Source organism: Gambusia affinis, linkage group LG11, assembly GCF_019740435.1.
Source record: "Gambusia affinis linkage group LG11, SWU_Gaff_1.0, whole genome shotgun sequence".
NCBI lineage: Eukaryota > Metazoa > Chordata > Actinopteri > Cyprinodontiformes > Poeciliidae > Gambusia > Gambusia affinis.
In genome coordinates this window covers 10,531,594-10,547,398 of record NC_057878.1, presented here as the reverse complement: position 1 = coordinate 10,547,398, position 15,805 = coordinate 10,531,594, and the positions used below count along the sequence as shown (strand labels likewise).

The 15,805-nt window shown below is 39.0% G+C and overlaps 1 protein-coding gene across 1 annotated transcript in view; it reads left to right on the top strand.

Annotated features, from left to right (window-relative positions):
• Nucleotides 1-10,826: 10,826 nt before the first annotated feature.
• cmss1 (cms1 ribosomal small subunit homolog) overlaps nucleotides 10,827-15,805 on the top strand; it is a 38,540-nt gene continuing 33,561 nt past the window's right edge. Inside the window, exons 1-2 of the mRNA XM_044130678.1 lie at nucleotides 10,827-10,930; nucleotides 11,037-11,088. Of these exons, the coding sequence (XP_043986613.1) occupies nucleotides 10,829-10,930; nucleotides 11,037-11,088 (154 nt within the window). The 5' untranslated portion in view covers nucleotides 10,827-10,828. The remainder of the gene's footprint in view (nucleotides 10,931-11,036; nucleotides 11,089-15,805) is intronic.

Sequence of the window (15,805 nt, the reverse complement as noted above, 5' to 3'; positions counted from 1 at the left end):
ACAAATGCTTCAGTTTCATATGTTTCATGGGAACTCTTTAGGCTGCAATTGAGTGGCTTGCATGCAGCCTTGATCTCAATCAGTCAGTGCCTGAAAGAGTAATAAAGAAATCCACTTTGTTGTTGTATTACAAACTTTGTTTAAAGATTATGATATTGTCCCACAACAGTGTGTGACCAAGTTGGCGACCAGGAGGTGGATGATGTGCCAGTCTGTCCATCTTAACCTTAACCCTACAAAATACTAAGTCTGACGTTTGTTGAATTAATAACTTGTTGAAAGGGAAAAGTGGTGCCATATAAAGGTAAGCTCAATATTAGATAGATAGATAGATAGATAGATAGATAGATAGATAGATAGATAGATAGATAGATAGATAGATAGATAGATAGATAGATAGATAGATAGATAGATAGATAGATAGATAGATAGATAGATAGATAGATAGATAGATAGATAGATAGATAGATAGATAGATAGATAGATAGATAGATAGATAGATAGATAGATAGATAGATAGATAGATAGATAGATAGATAGATAGATAGATAGATAGATAGATTTTTTAGGTCAAGTCCCCAAACCTCTTCAATTATTAATATCCAACAGCGGTTCTTTATGTAGAATTGTCTTCTTTTGCAAGTGGAGTGCCTGTAAAATAAAAACTTTTCTTCTCCAGGTTCAGACATTTACTCGTTTTCTTAGTCATGAGACATCAGGTGTGTCATCACTAGCTATTGTTGTTAAAACAAATGCATCCGTCATTGGGGCAAAGTCACACTATGCTGTGGTCTGCCAGTCTACATAAAGGACCGACCATATGAATCTTATACAATACAATTAATGATTTGTTTCTGTTTTATTAGCTTTTAATGAAGCAATATTTCCCAAAGGTGCTCATGAAATTGCAGGACTTTTGCAGAAGTGGTGCATCCATAAGTGAGACAAAGATTAATTGAAATAGTTTTGCATGTCTTGCAAAAATAATTTAGGTTCGTTTTTGTAGGACAGAAACAGACAAAGGTGAATTACAGTAAATTACTAGCACATATCAACTGGTAAGAGAGTCAATTTGGGCAACCTGGCAGCACGGAATAGTCTTGCTTGTCCAGAACCTCTGTGCCTTGTTTCCATTTGTAAAAAGCTGCCATTGGGCAAAAAGCCACGTCTTAAGCAAAGTTTCTTTAAAAATAAATAAATAGACAATGTTGCCTGCAGTTTTAACAATACAAATCAGAGGGAAATAGCTGAACATGTAAAGATATTTTTATTTCTTAACTTTCCTCAAAAGTTGTCTTTCGACATTTAAAAATTTCAGACAGGACATTTAATTTTCAGCTAATTTTTCTGAGCTAAGTGGGGATAATAACTGCTATCAAAACTAAGACGTACGTTGATGTTAGCAGTTGATGGCGGCACCAGAGAAGCAGTCTCTGGTGCCGCCTGGAGGCGGCGACGGGAACTGACACTGGGAGGCTCGGGACTGGCACTGGGAGGCTCGGGACTGGCACTGGGAGGCTCGGGACTGACACTGGGAGGCTCGGGACTGACACTGGGAGGCTCGGGACTGACACTGGGAGGCTCGGGACTGACACTGGGAGGCTCGGGACTGACACTGGGAGGCTCGGGACTGACACTGGGAGGCTCGGGACTGACACTGGGAGGCTCGGGACTGACACTGGGAGGCTCGGGACTGACACTGGGAGGCTCGGGACTGACACTGGGAGGCTCGGGACTGACACTGGGAGGCTCGGGACTGACACTGGGAGGCTCGGGACTGACACTGGGAGGCTCGGGACTGACACTGGGAGGCTCGGGACTGACACTGGGAGGCTCGGGACTGACACTGGGAGGCTCGGGACTGACTGAGGGCGGCAGCAGAGGAAGTCCAGCGAAGCGCCTCGGAGCGGGCAGCGGAGGAAGTCCAACGAAGCGCCTCGGAGCGGGCAGCGGAGGAAGTCCAGCGAAGCGCCTCGGAGCGGGCAGCGGAGGAAGTCCAGCGAAGCGCCTCGGAGCGGGCAGAGGAGGAATGCCGGCGCGGATCTGCAGGGCCGGCAGCGGCGGTGTGCCGGCGCGGATCCTCGGGGCCGGCAGCGGAGGTGTGCCGGCGCGGATCCTCGGGGCTGGCAGCGTAGGTGGCGTTCCTGGAGGAGGGGCCGGATCCACCGGCGGCTCACGTCGTTGTCTCCGGGTGGACTGCGGAGGTGGTTGATCTGGGAAGCGACGAGGGGCCGAGTTCATCGGCGGCTCACGCCGCTTTCTCCGGACTGACTGCGGAGGTGGTGGTTCCGGGAAGCAACGAGGGGCCGAGTTCATCGGCGGCTCACGCTGCTTTCTCCGGGCGAACTGTTGACCTGGTGTCCGCAGAGGGTAACGAGGGGCCGGATCCACCGGCGGCTCACGTCTCTTCCTCTGGGCTGACTGCGGAGGTTGTGCTCCCAGGCGGGAAAAACGGCCGGGAGCGAATCCGGGGGGTGCCAAGGCCAGTCTCGTCCCCCGGAAAGCCTCCCTCTGCAAGTCGTAGTCCGACTTCAGTCCCATCTCCTCCAGCAACAGCGGAGAAGGCAGGATCTCTACATCCTTGTAGAGATCCCTCTGTGCCAACTCCAACTGCCGCTGGATCCAGTCCTCTCGGTTCATCTGCCCCCAAAGGGGAGCGCCCTCACCTCGGTTGTGGTCGGATCCTTCTGTCATGTTTTGCGGTGGTGGAGGTGAGGCAGAAACGCAGATGAACCAGATTGCATGTAAAATATGATGAATTTAATGGAACAAACCAGAACACAGGGAACAGGACGACGGAGTGACGAGACGTAGACGAAGACGAGGATCCGACAAGACACAGAGACACAGGTGACACTAAATACACATAAGGTAATCAGGGAACGAGACACACCTGGGAACTAATCAAGGGGAGACAGGACAACACAGAGACTCAGACACACAGGAAACTAGAAATAAATACACCGAAAAACATAGAACCTGACAGTGTTATTTTCCTCTTGTGTCAAAAAAATTATGCACAATCAAGTGTCAGTTCCAATGAAATGCACAAACGTTCGCCAATGTAATGTGGCAAAATCTGAAAACCTTTGAAAATCATTGACAGAAATTGTTATGGGTGCTTTAAGACTTTGCAAATGCTTTAGGCTGCAGTAATTCAGCTTGGTTACTATCTTAAATTATATCAGCTGGCCTTATGCAAAGCTTATCAGTGCTGGTTTATAGGAGTTGGTACTTATACTCGCCAGATGAAGATAATGATGGCTTGTTCTTCCTAATCACCCAATATCTGAAGGGGTACCATGTTAAATGAGCCGACATCCAATCTTGTCACTTCAGTTATACGTTTCTCTTTTATGCTATACGTTTCTCTTCAAGGTTACGTGAGGCTCTTGCTCTGGCACAAATTTGAGTCCTGATAGCTCAATGCTCTCTGTAGACCTGCAGTGAACAGCAGCCAGACAGAGCTTCCACCAAATAACGTATGTTGTTAAAACCACAGCTAGGTCACTCCAACTCAGCTGCTCCCAGAACAGAAATCCAAATGCTGCTCCGTGTATAATGGACTTCCAGCAGTCATCAATGTTCTTAATGAACAAAAAAATAGAACCCCCTTTTTTTTTTTTGCCCTTTTTTTAACTACCTAGCTTGAACGCAACAAAATCTCACAGCGCCACTCATACTGGTCAGACATTTCTTTGTTGTGAAAGGACCAAGTCTTTGTTGAAGGAACCAAGGCTGTCTTGACAACGTAGTATGCTCACATTACAGAAAATCACAGATAAAGAGAGATCCCTTTTTGGTAGAGCTGAAGTAATTCACACTAAGCACAATCCCTGTGGTATCTGCACTTATGATTAGTCCCAGTGTGCGTCTGTGACTTCAGGAAAAAATGTATCATGAATGCGTGCTGCTCTCAGTGGCAGCAGATGATTGTACAGTGCCTTGCGAAAGTAATTTAACACCTATGTGTTCTGTGAAATGTCAACGTATTTTAGGAGATTTAAACTAAATAGTTGCAAAGATCTAAAAATTGTGGAATGCATTTTGTATCCAGTCTAATGCCCATTCATATCCTCCATTGCAATCAGTCACCAACAGAAGTCAATTTATAAAGATATTGTATGTTTAATTGTAAAACGATATCCCAGGCTTTGAACATCCCACGCTGTTCAATCCCTTTTTCACAAATGGAAAAGGAAGGCAATATGAAAGGCAACGTTCTTGATTAAACATTCTATCTACATTCTCATGTATATAATTAGTTTCTTCCACAGAGGGCCTAGGCTCTCTCAGGAATAAGGCGAGAAGTTTGGTCACTCAGAAGGGCCTCAGAGTGGAGCTGCTGCTCCTCCACATCCACCAGGGAGATGTCCACCATTGGCGAGTGGTTCTGGGGACGTCCAACCAGGAGGAGATCTACAGGAAAACATGGTAGGTAGGGACCATTAACCTTACTCCGCCAACGCTTTTCCCATTTCGCAGCGATGCTCTACTCGACTCTAAACAATTGGAATTGTTTATTACAGGCACATACTAAGGTTTTACCATGGTCCTGTCAAGGTATAGGACTAAATCTAACTAAGAATCTGTGGTGAGATTTGACAACTCTGACATTACTAAATGTAATCAAACTATTCTCCAAAGAGGAATGAGAAAATATTTAAAAAATCTCTACATTTGTAAAGTTGGTAGAGAGGTACAGACATGCAGCTGTAACAGCAGCAAAGGCGGTTCCACAATAGTGAGGTTTTTATAGATGAAATATGTTTAAATCTGTATATCATTCTACTTTAACCTCTGAATATTAACTTTGTGTTGGTGTATATCACATAAAGTCCAATTAGAATGCATTGTTTGTGGTTGCAATGTGACCAAATGTAAACACGTTTGAGAATGAAGAGTTTGCAAGACACTGTGTGTCTAGAGAAAACGCAAAACCAAAACAAAAAGGAGATGCAATACAGTGCTGCTAATAACTTTGATACCCGTGGTGTGACATTTTATACCAGGCTGAGAGCAACTCCAAAATGTTCTTTTCATTTTTTATTCATGACCTGCGGGACATCCTGACTTGGCCTCTCACTGCTTAGCCCCAAGTCAAACGCTCTTCTGCTCATTTTTGCTCTCTGCAGCATTCTCCCCATTCTTGCATTTTTTTCAACCTTTAATCAAACTATGTGTGATATCTCGCTCAGCTGCTGCATTTGTGACTGATTACTTATTTGCATAAAGCATATAGAGCAGTGAGGGGGTGGTGAGATGGAGAGGCATTACTGAGAGCATTAGCAAGTATGTGTTTTGATTATGATTAACCAAAATTGTGCTTTGAAGCAAGACGTGTCCATTTGAGAATTTAGCCTAATTATGCAAATACTGCCAAGATTAGTAAATGGATTGCTTTTCTTCCAAGAACAATTAGTTTAAGATTTATTTTCAAACTTTAACCTATTATGTCTCACTAATTAACCCGCAAAAAAGCCTCTACCTTAACGATGTGAAAGTGAAATTAGTCAGGAGGTGGTAAAATATTATTTCCACACTGAAATAATTGAAATGACTGTATGATTCAAGCATTTTAACCAATTTGTTTCAAATGTTACCACAATATAATTAATGTGAAATAACTGTCTGAGTTTACAAAAAGCAAGACACTTTTAGGGAATGTGATGGTGCTTTAGGGTGCTGTTAGTTCGAGGCACAAGTTGAAAGGACATATAGACTGCACAAATGTCATGTCTAATCATGCCTGATAAAAAATTTATGTCCTGTGACGTACCTACTTAACATCACAAAAAAGTTACGCTAGAATTTATTTTCGCTTCTAATGGTCCTATTATTGGATGTTTGTATTTGTTTTATGATTGACACTTATGTCTTTTAGTCTCATCTTAACAGAGAGCCTACCTCAACATGTTTTCTTGCCCTTTCATAATGTGTGGCAAACTACAAATAGGTTTTCTAATGACTTTTGCGAACACAAGCCATCCGTTAGCCACTCCTCCATAAAGGTAAGGTTTGGGGAATATACAAGAAGTAGTTGTGAGAGGTTTGCAGTGAAAGTCTGAGCTCTTGTGCTCCTCAACTTCTACCTACCGGTATATTGTCATAATGCTGATGCTTCAAGAGAAAAAGCTACCTCAAGTGAAAAGTCTTGGTCTAAGTGACATTGGAGGATGTCTCTTCCAGAAAGTTTTACTTATAGTCCAACTCCTGCCCACCTCTGATGCACCCCAGCACAACAGAGAACCTCTGCAGGTGGATGAACTCAGAGCTGTTGTGAAAAACTCTGACATGTTGAGAGTGGACAGGAGTGGAGAGAGGACCATCCTGGTGTGATGTTTCTGTCTTCCGAAGCACTACATCAAATCGGCAGCCGCCTCAAGAAACAAACTCACGCATGTTTGACAGAGATTTAGCAGCCCCAGACACAGACACCTACCCTGAGCTGTTTCTCACCTGTCAGAGGAGGCTGGATTGTAGCAAAGGTGATGTGAAAATAAATATAGAGTGATGTTGGAAGTGGCACTGCTGCCATCCAAGAAGAAGAGACCGCACTGCAGTAGGGTGGCAACCAAATCTACTCCCGCTTGAGGTTTCTGAGCAAACGAGAGGTTTCATCTGTACCCAATCTTTCCAGTTTGATTTGTGATTTTGTGGAAGACTCCATTGAAACAAGTTATTTTACATATGCCACACAAAAAGACATGACATTTGTATTCTCATTTTTTTAAACATTAGGCCAAGCAAAATATTTCATCTTAAGTTCATTTAGAATGACCAAATTTATATAATTAATATTTGCTAAATGTCAGAAATATTAAGAGAGATTATTTTTATATGTTCAGAAGAATATTTTTATTACTTCCTTCAGATTTAGAACTTCACATACAAAAATAATGTATTAGTGGAAAGTAACTAGTTACATTTAGTTGTGTTTCTGTAATTAAGAACAATTTGTCTGTACTTTGTTCTTTTTAGGTTGTTTACAAAACATAATTTTTTACTTGAGTTTACCAAAAAAAAAAAAAAAAACGTTATGTGGGAAGCAGCATCTGAATATTTCAGATGGGAAAGTAACATTTGGGCATAAACAGGTCATCCAAAAGCACAATCACTGTAAGCAGAGTGACATATGAGTGCAAATGGACAAAAAAGTCATAGTTGTTCAGTTGCTATCTCAGCTCTATAGTCTAATTATGGACAGATCTGAAAATATGTGTCGAGTGTGGCAGCCTAAATATCCGACTCGGTTCCACCAGCACTGTTAGGAGGACAGTGCTGGTGGTTTAATTTTTGCTCCTGGTTTTATTTTTGGTACATGAAAACATTTTGGTTGTCCTGGCTGGTCTAAAACAGAAAGTTTAAAATTATTATTATTATTTCATGTTATCCAAAGAAGAATAAATGTCATATAATATCTGGTTTCAGCTGTAGTTTAAAAGCAGCATGGTCAAAAGAACTTGAATCCTTATCCGGGAGGAATCTGTTAATACGTATGATTAATGTATATATAAATAAAGCAATAAAGTTCTGGACTGCACTTAACTGATTTAGTAACCTTAGTGCTTGTGATCATTTTTTTCACTATTGTTATTTATTCTAATAACATTTCAACAACCAATACATTACAGTGTGCCTCGGGCCGTGCAGCTACATTTTATGGATGGATTGCTTCACAATGGAGAATATAAATTCAGAGGTTTGTAACAAAGGAGAGGCTTGGATTTGTGTAAATGTCAAGCCTTAGTTGTTGACAAATAATCAATAAAGCAAGTGTTTGAGGCGTTTGGTCTTTTAAGGCCCGAGTTTATTTCAATAATGTTCCACAGCAGGAATGGATGACTACTAAGAACCTGACAGTGAACTCACAAAACCTGCTCTCTCGATTTATTGGGTCAGACGTGCAGCACCACGTATCAGTAATCAAACTCCCTGAATATCTTCGCATTATCTCACTACAACCAAAAGCTTAATGGTTTTCATTGCGATTTAATGTGGTAGGCTAACTTAAAATATTAAGTGGAGGGAGATACATAAATGAATTTCCTTTTTTATCTCTCATTATTATAATAATTCTTTAAATTCTAAAGCGCCTAAAACAGATTTTTTTTTTTTTTCTTTATTTTCCATTTTTGGAGATTTAGTATCAGACAGTAATAAACAAATAATATCTCTCTTTATTTATGTATTTCTTTCTATGTCTACTTGTTACATCAGGCAAAGCTGGGCTCTTTAAAGATTAAAATGATTAGCTGTTTATAAATTACACAAACTGTCACTTCAAACTTAGGCAAGTTTTTAAGTTCAGCAACTTTTATGTACTAAGTGTAAACACACCAGCAGATGCCATCTTTAGAACTTCATAATAAATATCTGCTGAGATGCATAAATACACAACTGAACTGAACCAAGGTCCTTTTTGACAGGTGCATCCCATAAGTCCCCTCTCACCTTGTTTTTCCTCTCTGCGTGCCTCTTGAGATGTACACACAGAGAAAGAATTATTTGTTTGTGTGCCACTGAGCCTTTAGCATTGAAACACTGTGACTTTAACACTGTGTGTGAGGACAAACTGGCTTGCTTGGCTGCTTTTTACTTTGCACTTAACTACCGCTGTCTGCTTTAAGAAGGATTTCGACTTTTTAAAGCAAGTTTGAACAGTCACTGTTTAAACTTGAATGTCACCCTGGCTCTTTAAGACTCAGTTACATGATTTTTAGACAATTGTGTTTAACTGGATGGCATATAGCTGAGCTGAAATTAGATCTGATTTTGGTGCAATGTGTTAATGCAATGTGAATGAAGCCCATTAAAATAACTCAACTGTACAGCAATTAAACAGAAGTACAACTATTATTGTTTCATTGCCTAATTGTGTCCTATTTTTTTTTTTTACTTGATAAGAGAGTCAAGAGGATAGAAAACTGCACACTGAACATGGGGGCTGGAGCGTGCTGTGATGGCGTAGGGGATAGCACGACCCACACTTGGAGGCCTTGAATCCTCGACATGGCTGTCGGGGGTTCGATTCCCGGACCCGGTGACATTTACCGCGTTTCTTCCCCCCTTTCCTGTCAGCCTATTTTCATATAAGGGACACTAGAGCCCACAAAAAGACCCCGTAGAGGGGAGGAAGAAAAAAAATGGGGAATGGATCATCATTTGGGAAAGCTCTAGGATCTGACCTTCATGGTTGTTCAGTCTCACGTGACCAGCTGACTGTGGCTCTAGTTTCAAGCTCTTTTAGAAAGAGCCAACATTGTAAAACACCAGCTTCCACCAGGATTCATGATTATTTGCAGTTTATTCTCCACGACAGTCTCTGAAAGTTAAGAAGAAAATTACAAATACTTTAATGAAACACAAACTACAATTGTTCTGGACGTGTCCAATATAATAGATTTTATTGATCCCCAAGAGGAAATTGATTAAATGGCAATTTAAGCAAAGTTCTCTAAGCTTTGCCTTGATCAGGGAGGTTTGCCTTTGAATTTTGATGCTGGCACAATCACCACCAACTACTGGCACTGTAAAAGTAAACTTCAGCAGAATTATGAAACCTGTATCTTTGAACATCTGTTTTATGTACTTCATAAAACAGATCCTGTGTGTGTATATATATATATATATATATATATATGTGTGTGTGTGTGTGTGTGTATTTTCTTAATTAGAACTTTTTCACCCTGTTTGTTATCTAGTTGTCTCTGTGTTGACAATTACTAGCAAAGCAGTGTGTCTCTTTTTCTTGTGTTGCGTACATTTAAGATTATGGCATGTTACGTTGACAATGGTAGTCATATATAAACATATAGTTGTATTGTAATAAATTCAGCCAATAAGATGGTTAGAATGCTTACAAGCCCACAAGAGAACTATCGCCATAGTAGTGTCAGTGATGACATCACAGGCTTTTTCATGCATCATACACAAGAACTGTACTTTATAAAGACACACAGTTCCAAAGAACTTTACCCACTTTTCACTGTCATTTCAAGTATTCAAACTTTAAGGTAATGTAAATAGTTGTTGATGTGTTTGTCTTTGTTTTAAATGTTTCAGATAAGTTGCATTTTTGTTATGTATTATTATTATTAAAAAAATTGCTAAAATAAAAAAAGCAAAATAAAGGAGGAAAGTGTTTGATTTGAATGTAATATAAATTTCTGTTGATGTGTTTGCCGTTCTTTTAAGTGTTGCAGGTTCTACATTTGTATTATGTATTTTTATTTAAAATAAAATGCTATTTCCACTACAATAAAACACAAACAAAACATAACAACTAAACAAAAATGCAAAGGTTGGATCCTTTCAGCTTCTTTACAGTAATGTAAATAGTTTCTTCTTGTGTTTGTTTTTGTTTAAATAATGAAAGTCTTACATCATCATTCTATGTCAAACTTTAATGTAATGTAAAGAGCTGCTGATGTGTTTGTCTTTGTTTTAAATGTTGCAAGTTCTATGTCAATGTTGCATTTTTATTATGTCTTTTAATAAGGGAGGGATTTTTTTATTTGATTTTGGATCTATTCCACCTCTTTACAGTAAAGAAAATATCTTCTGTTTGTTTTTGTTTAAATAATGAAAGTCTCACATCATTATTCTATGTATTCAAACTTTAGTGTAATGTAAATAGCTGTTGATGTGTTTGTCTTTGTTTTAAATGTTGCAGGAAATATTGCACTTTTGTTGTTTCTTTTTGTTTAAAAAAATTGCTGAAAGAAAACAAAACAAAGTATTTTTTTGTTTTGTTTTGTTTTGTTTTATTTTATTTTATTTATGTGCATTTCTACCTAATTTCAACCACCTCTGGTTTTAGGTGGAAATGTTACCAGATTTGTATTGTAGACAACGTCTGATTCACAACCCTCTTCCTCGTGAGTCCAAGCATCACATGCGTGGAAAGAAGTACGACTCTCAGTACAAGGTAACCTCATAGATCCTTGGGGGCTTCAACATGCCAGCACGTCTTCTGAGGTTTCAGTAGAAAAACATGTCGTTCTGTAACCTCTACGCTGTTGTTTGCTCCTCAGTACATTTCGGAGTGTGTGCCCTTAAAGCTTCTATCAGGTGGTGTGACAGTTGGTGAGGCTGACAGTAACTGGAACCTTTGTGATAACGATGTCTGCACTGAGGTACCTTCTGTCTTACCTCTAACCCCCTGACACGTCTACAGGAGGGTATTTACTTGGTTATCCCATCTGTGACTATAGACGCAGATGTACATGATGAATCCTTGACAGTTCCCTCCTATATTCACATAATGCCTCTATGGCATTATACATTGACTTCACTGAAATAAATGTTTATATTTGTTACATTATTGTCCTGCTGTACAAAAAAACCGCAGGTTTCAATTGTGCAAATGCATCTTCTAACAAACATACACATGCAAACGTTTTGTGAATCATGACTCCTTACTCAAACTCTTAACTAGAGATATGCAATGCTGAATAAATAAATTAATTAATTAATTAATAATAAAAAAACAATGTTAGTTCCATATCGAGATATGAAACTATCTTGGTAATTGTCACCATAGCAACACAGCTACTAAAATTGCATTTGATTTGTGACGTCACGCGTGAGAGATCCCGTCCCCATCTCCGTGAAGGAGAACAAAAAGGTGCTGGCTGACGATGACTACCATTGTCAATGTAACACGGCATAATCTTAAATGTACGTCATACAAGAACAACACAGAGACAACTAGATAACAAACATGGTGGAAAAGTTCGGATTAAGAAAAAAATATATATACAAGTAAAAGCCAGTAAATTAGAATATTTTGAAAAACTTGATTTATTTCAGTAATTGCATTCAAAAGGTGTAACTTGTACATTATATTTATTCATTGCACACAGACTGATGCATTCAAATGTTTATTTCATTTAATTTTGATTTGAAGTGGCAACAAATGAAAATCCAAAATTCCGTGTGTCACAAAATTAGAATATTACTTAAGGCTAATACAAAAAGGATTTTTTAGAAATGTTGGCCAACTGAAAAGTATGAAAATGAAAAATATGAGCATGTACAATACTCAATACTTGGTTGGAGCTCCTTTTGCCTCAATTACTGCATTAATGCGGCGTGGCATGGAGTCGATTAGTTTCTGGCACTGCTCAGGTGTTATGAGAGCCCAGGTTGCTCTGATAGTGGCCTTCAACTCTTCTGGCATTCTGCATCTTCCTTTTCACAATACCCCACAGATTTTCTATGGGGCTAAGGTCAGGAGTTGGCTGGCCAATTTAGAACAGAAATACCATGGTCCATAAACCAGGCACGGGTAGAGGAACCTGAAATCTCCATCTCCATAGAGCAGGTCAGCAGCAGGAAGCATGAAGTGCTCTAAAACTTGCTGGTAGACGGCTGCGTTGACCCTGGATCTCAGGAAAGAGTGGACCGACACCAGCAGATGACATGGCACCCCAAACCATCACTGATGGTGGAAACTTTACACTAGACTCTCCTGTCTTCCTCCAGACTCTGGGACCTCAATTTCCAAAGGAAATGCTAAATTTGCTTTCGTCAGAAAACATGACTTTGGACCACTCAGCAGCAGTCCAGCTCTTTTTTTCCTTAGCCCAGGTGAGACGCTTTTCGCGCTGTTTCTTGGTCAACAGTGGCTTGACACGAGGTATGCGGCAGTTGAAACCCATGTCTTTCAAGCGTCTCTTGGTGGTGGATCTTGAAGCACTTACTCCAGCAGCTGTCCGTGAATCTTTTTAATGGGTTTTTTCACAATCTTGACTAGGGCGTGATCCCTATCTTTTTCTGACCACAGTTTTTCCTTCCCTTTGCCTCTCTATTAATGTGTTTGGACACAGAGCTCTGAGAACAGCCAGCCTCTTCAGCAATAACCTTTTGTGTCTTTCCCTCCTTGTGCAATGTGTCGATGGTCGCCTTTTGGACAGCTGTCAAATCTGAAGTCTTCCCCATGTTTGTGTAGGCTTCAGAACTGGACTGAGAGACCATTTAAAGCCCTTTGCAGGTGTTTTGAGTTAATCAGCTGATTAGTTTGTGGCACCAGGTGTCTTCAAACTTTAACCCTTACACAATATTCTAATTTTGTGACACACGGAATTTTGGATTTTCATTTGTTCCCACTTCAAATCATCAAAATTAAATGAAATAAACATTTGAATCCATCAGTCTGTGTGCAATGAATAAATATAATGTACAAGTTACACCTTTTGAATGCAATTACTGAAATAAATCAAGTTTTTAAAAATATTCTAATTTACTTGATAATCTGTAGTTGAAATCAACACGGAAACACAACTGACAATCACACGTGCTTACCTGGCTGTTTAAAGTGCCCACAAAAAGTGATCGTTTTTGTTTTTGGAAGACATAATACCCAGAGAGAACATAGACAGACAGGTTGACCATGCAAAGTGTATGAAAAGAGACTCCTTGGTCAGTATTTAAACCCAGGCGTCGTTCGCTTCAAGGCAGAAGCTGTTACTGTGAAACTGTTAATTCTGGTTTGAATTCCTCTAATCAATACTCTATTAATATGAATTTAAACCGTAAAACTAAGCATTGATAGTAAACTAACATAGAACTTAAGTATTTGAATGTATACCTTATCACATTATTACAAAGCTGCCATTTGAGTCATTAGCATAAGAAAACACAAGGCCTTAAGAAAATAAAACTCCAGAATTACCCTTCTACTCATTTGGTACGGTAGCCTGTTCTGCTTTCTGACTAATTCATCCAGTAGTTTTCTGACCAGTTGGGGGCAATAGTGGAAGACATAAATTTCATTTTTAGATGGTCAAATGAAATCAGAAGATTGAAAAGTAAATAAAGAAAGAAAAGGAAATATATCCTCAGAGGCAAAAGAAGAGTACCCCATACTGCTGAACATTGTGAAGTGCATATCATTGATTCCAATGTCAACGCACTTATTGAACTGGCTGTACCTCAAAAGTATAATACTTTCTTCAAAAACATGGAGGAACTTAATGTTCCACAAGATTCCCTTCATTTCTTCAAATAACAAACCTGAATAGTAGTGTCATGACCCCGATGCTCTGATATGCATCCTCCTGGAATTCTTTAGACAGCAGTGATTTTAAAAAAAAGCATCACACAACTTCCTAAACAACCAAGGAGATTATTAAAAATTCACACTTATTCAGTGAAAGAAAATAGAACTCAAAGCACATCAAACTCAAAGTGCTTGTCTTTGTTGAAGAAGAATGGGTTTATTTTTAGCAGTGAAACCACCTGAGAACAGAAAGAAAATAGCTACCTTTGTGGATATATTGTAATTAGCACTGAACTTTTATTTAAAGACATAATTAGTTGATGTCTGCTCTCTCTTGCTCTGTCCCCTCTATTTTTCCTCAATCCCAGCAGATGAAAATCTTTTTGTGAAATAGATGAAGAAAGGAACCAAAAATAACACATCTTCTTGTGATCATTAAAATGAGAAAGTGGAGGAACAGCTGCTTACAAGAAAATAAACACATTAACACCAATGCTCCTCAGAGCGCAATCACAGATGCTTGACAAGGCAGCTGCCTGGTTTTAATTACAGTAATGCTTATGTTGTACAGTGTTTCGTCTTTCATTCAACTTTTCTCCACTGTGTTGGGGTGTTTCTAGCACATTGGTCTGTTTTTTTTCTCAGTTTTGCCTCATTAGATAACTCAGATTAAGACTCAGATTTAGTTTCAATGAGTTTTCTTGTCATTTCTGTCAAAATCTCATTCAATAGTCAGATTTTTGCTTCTTTTTTTTTACATTAACATCTCTCCAAACATAAAATAAACACGAAGATAGAAAGCTTCAAATGTATTTTACACCCATAATAAATTAATCTTAAAACAAACCTTTCTATATTAATGAAAGAATACTAATCCCTCTATAAAAATGTTCACCAGAACCACAATTTTTTTTCCTTTCTTTCAAATTCTTACCAAATCTAAAAAATTAAAAAAAATTCAGTGCTTGTGAACATTAATATATAATTTTAACTTCAGTTAACATAGATCATGCTGGCTAAGGCTTTGTGATTCATCTCAGTTATATTTTTTGAGTGAAAGACCAGCAATTCACTGTGATCGGATTGGAGATTTGTTGTCCCCCGTGTCTCCTGCCCCGACTTAACAGATGTCATACATCAGTGTTGATTCCTTCATTTTTTTTTCAGGTTAAGATTTAGATTTTCTACTGAGAGTCAAAGTTATGAAGTTACAAACTGTATTTTTTGCTATTATTATTGAAATGCCACTGAAGAAGAAACGCCAGGTTGGAAAATTGGAAATTCCTAACTTCAATGTTCAATATGACCATCATTAAACAAAGACAAAGCAGAAGCAATTAATTGTTTATTTGCACCTATGGCAGCTTATATCAGTTTAAACCAGTAGCGCACAGAGTATTATGCAAATTGAGACAATTGTGTGAAAATATTCCTGTAGTGTTGGAATACACAAGATAAATAACAATGTTGTGACAAACTGTGACAGAAATTGAGATGGAGTCACTATTTATTTATTTATCCGACCAGCGTTGTGTCTTGAAATCTAGCTACTTCAATTATATTGATATTCACATCGTCGGCACCATTAAGTGTGGGACTTTTCTCACATTTGCTGCACTTGGGCCTCGAAATCATTCAATCTTATGGCAGTCACAGACTTTGTCAAAATCTGTTTGAAGGTTGAACACTTATTTTCCAGAAAGCTAGCTTTATCTCTCCTTAAGGAATGAAGACATTTTTTTATATAGGAGCACAACAGCAGCAGTCATTTAACTTATAAATCCAAAAATTTCCATGAGT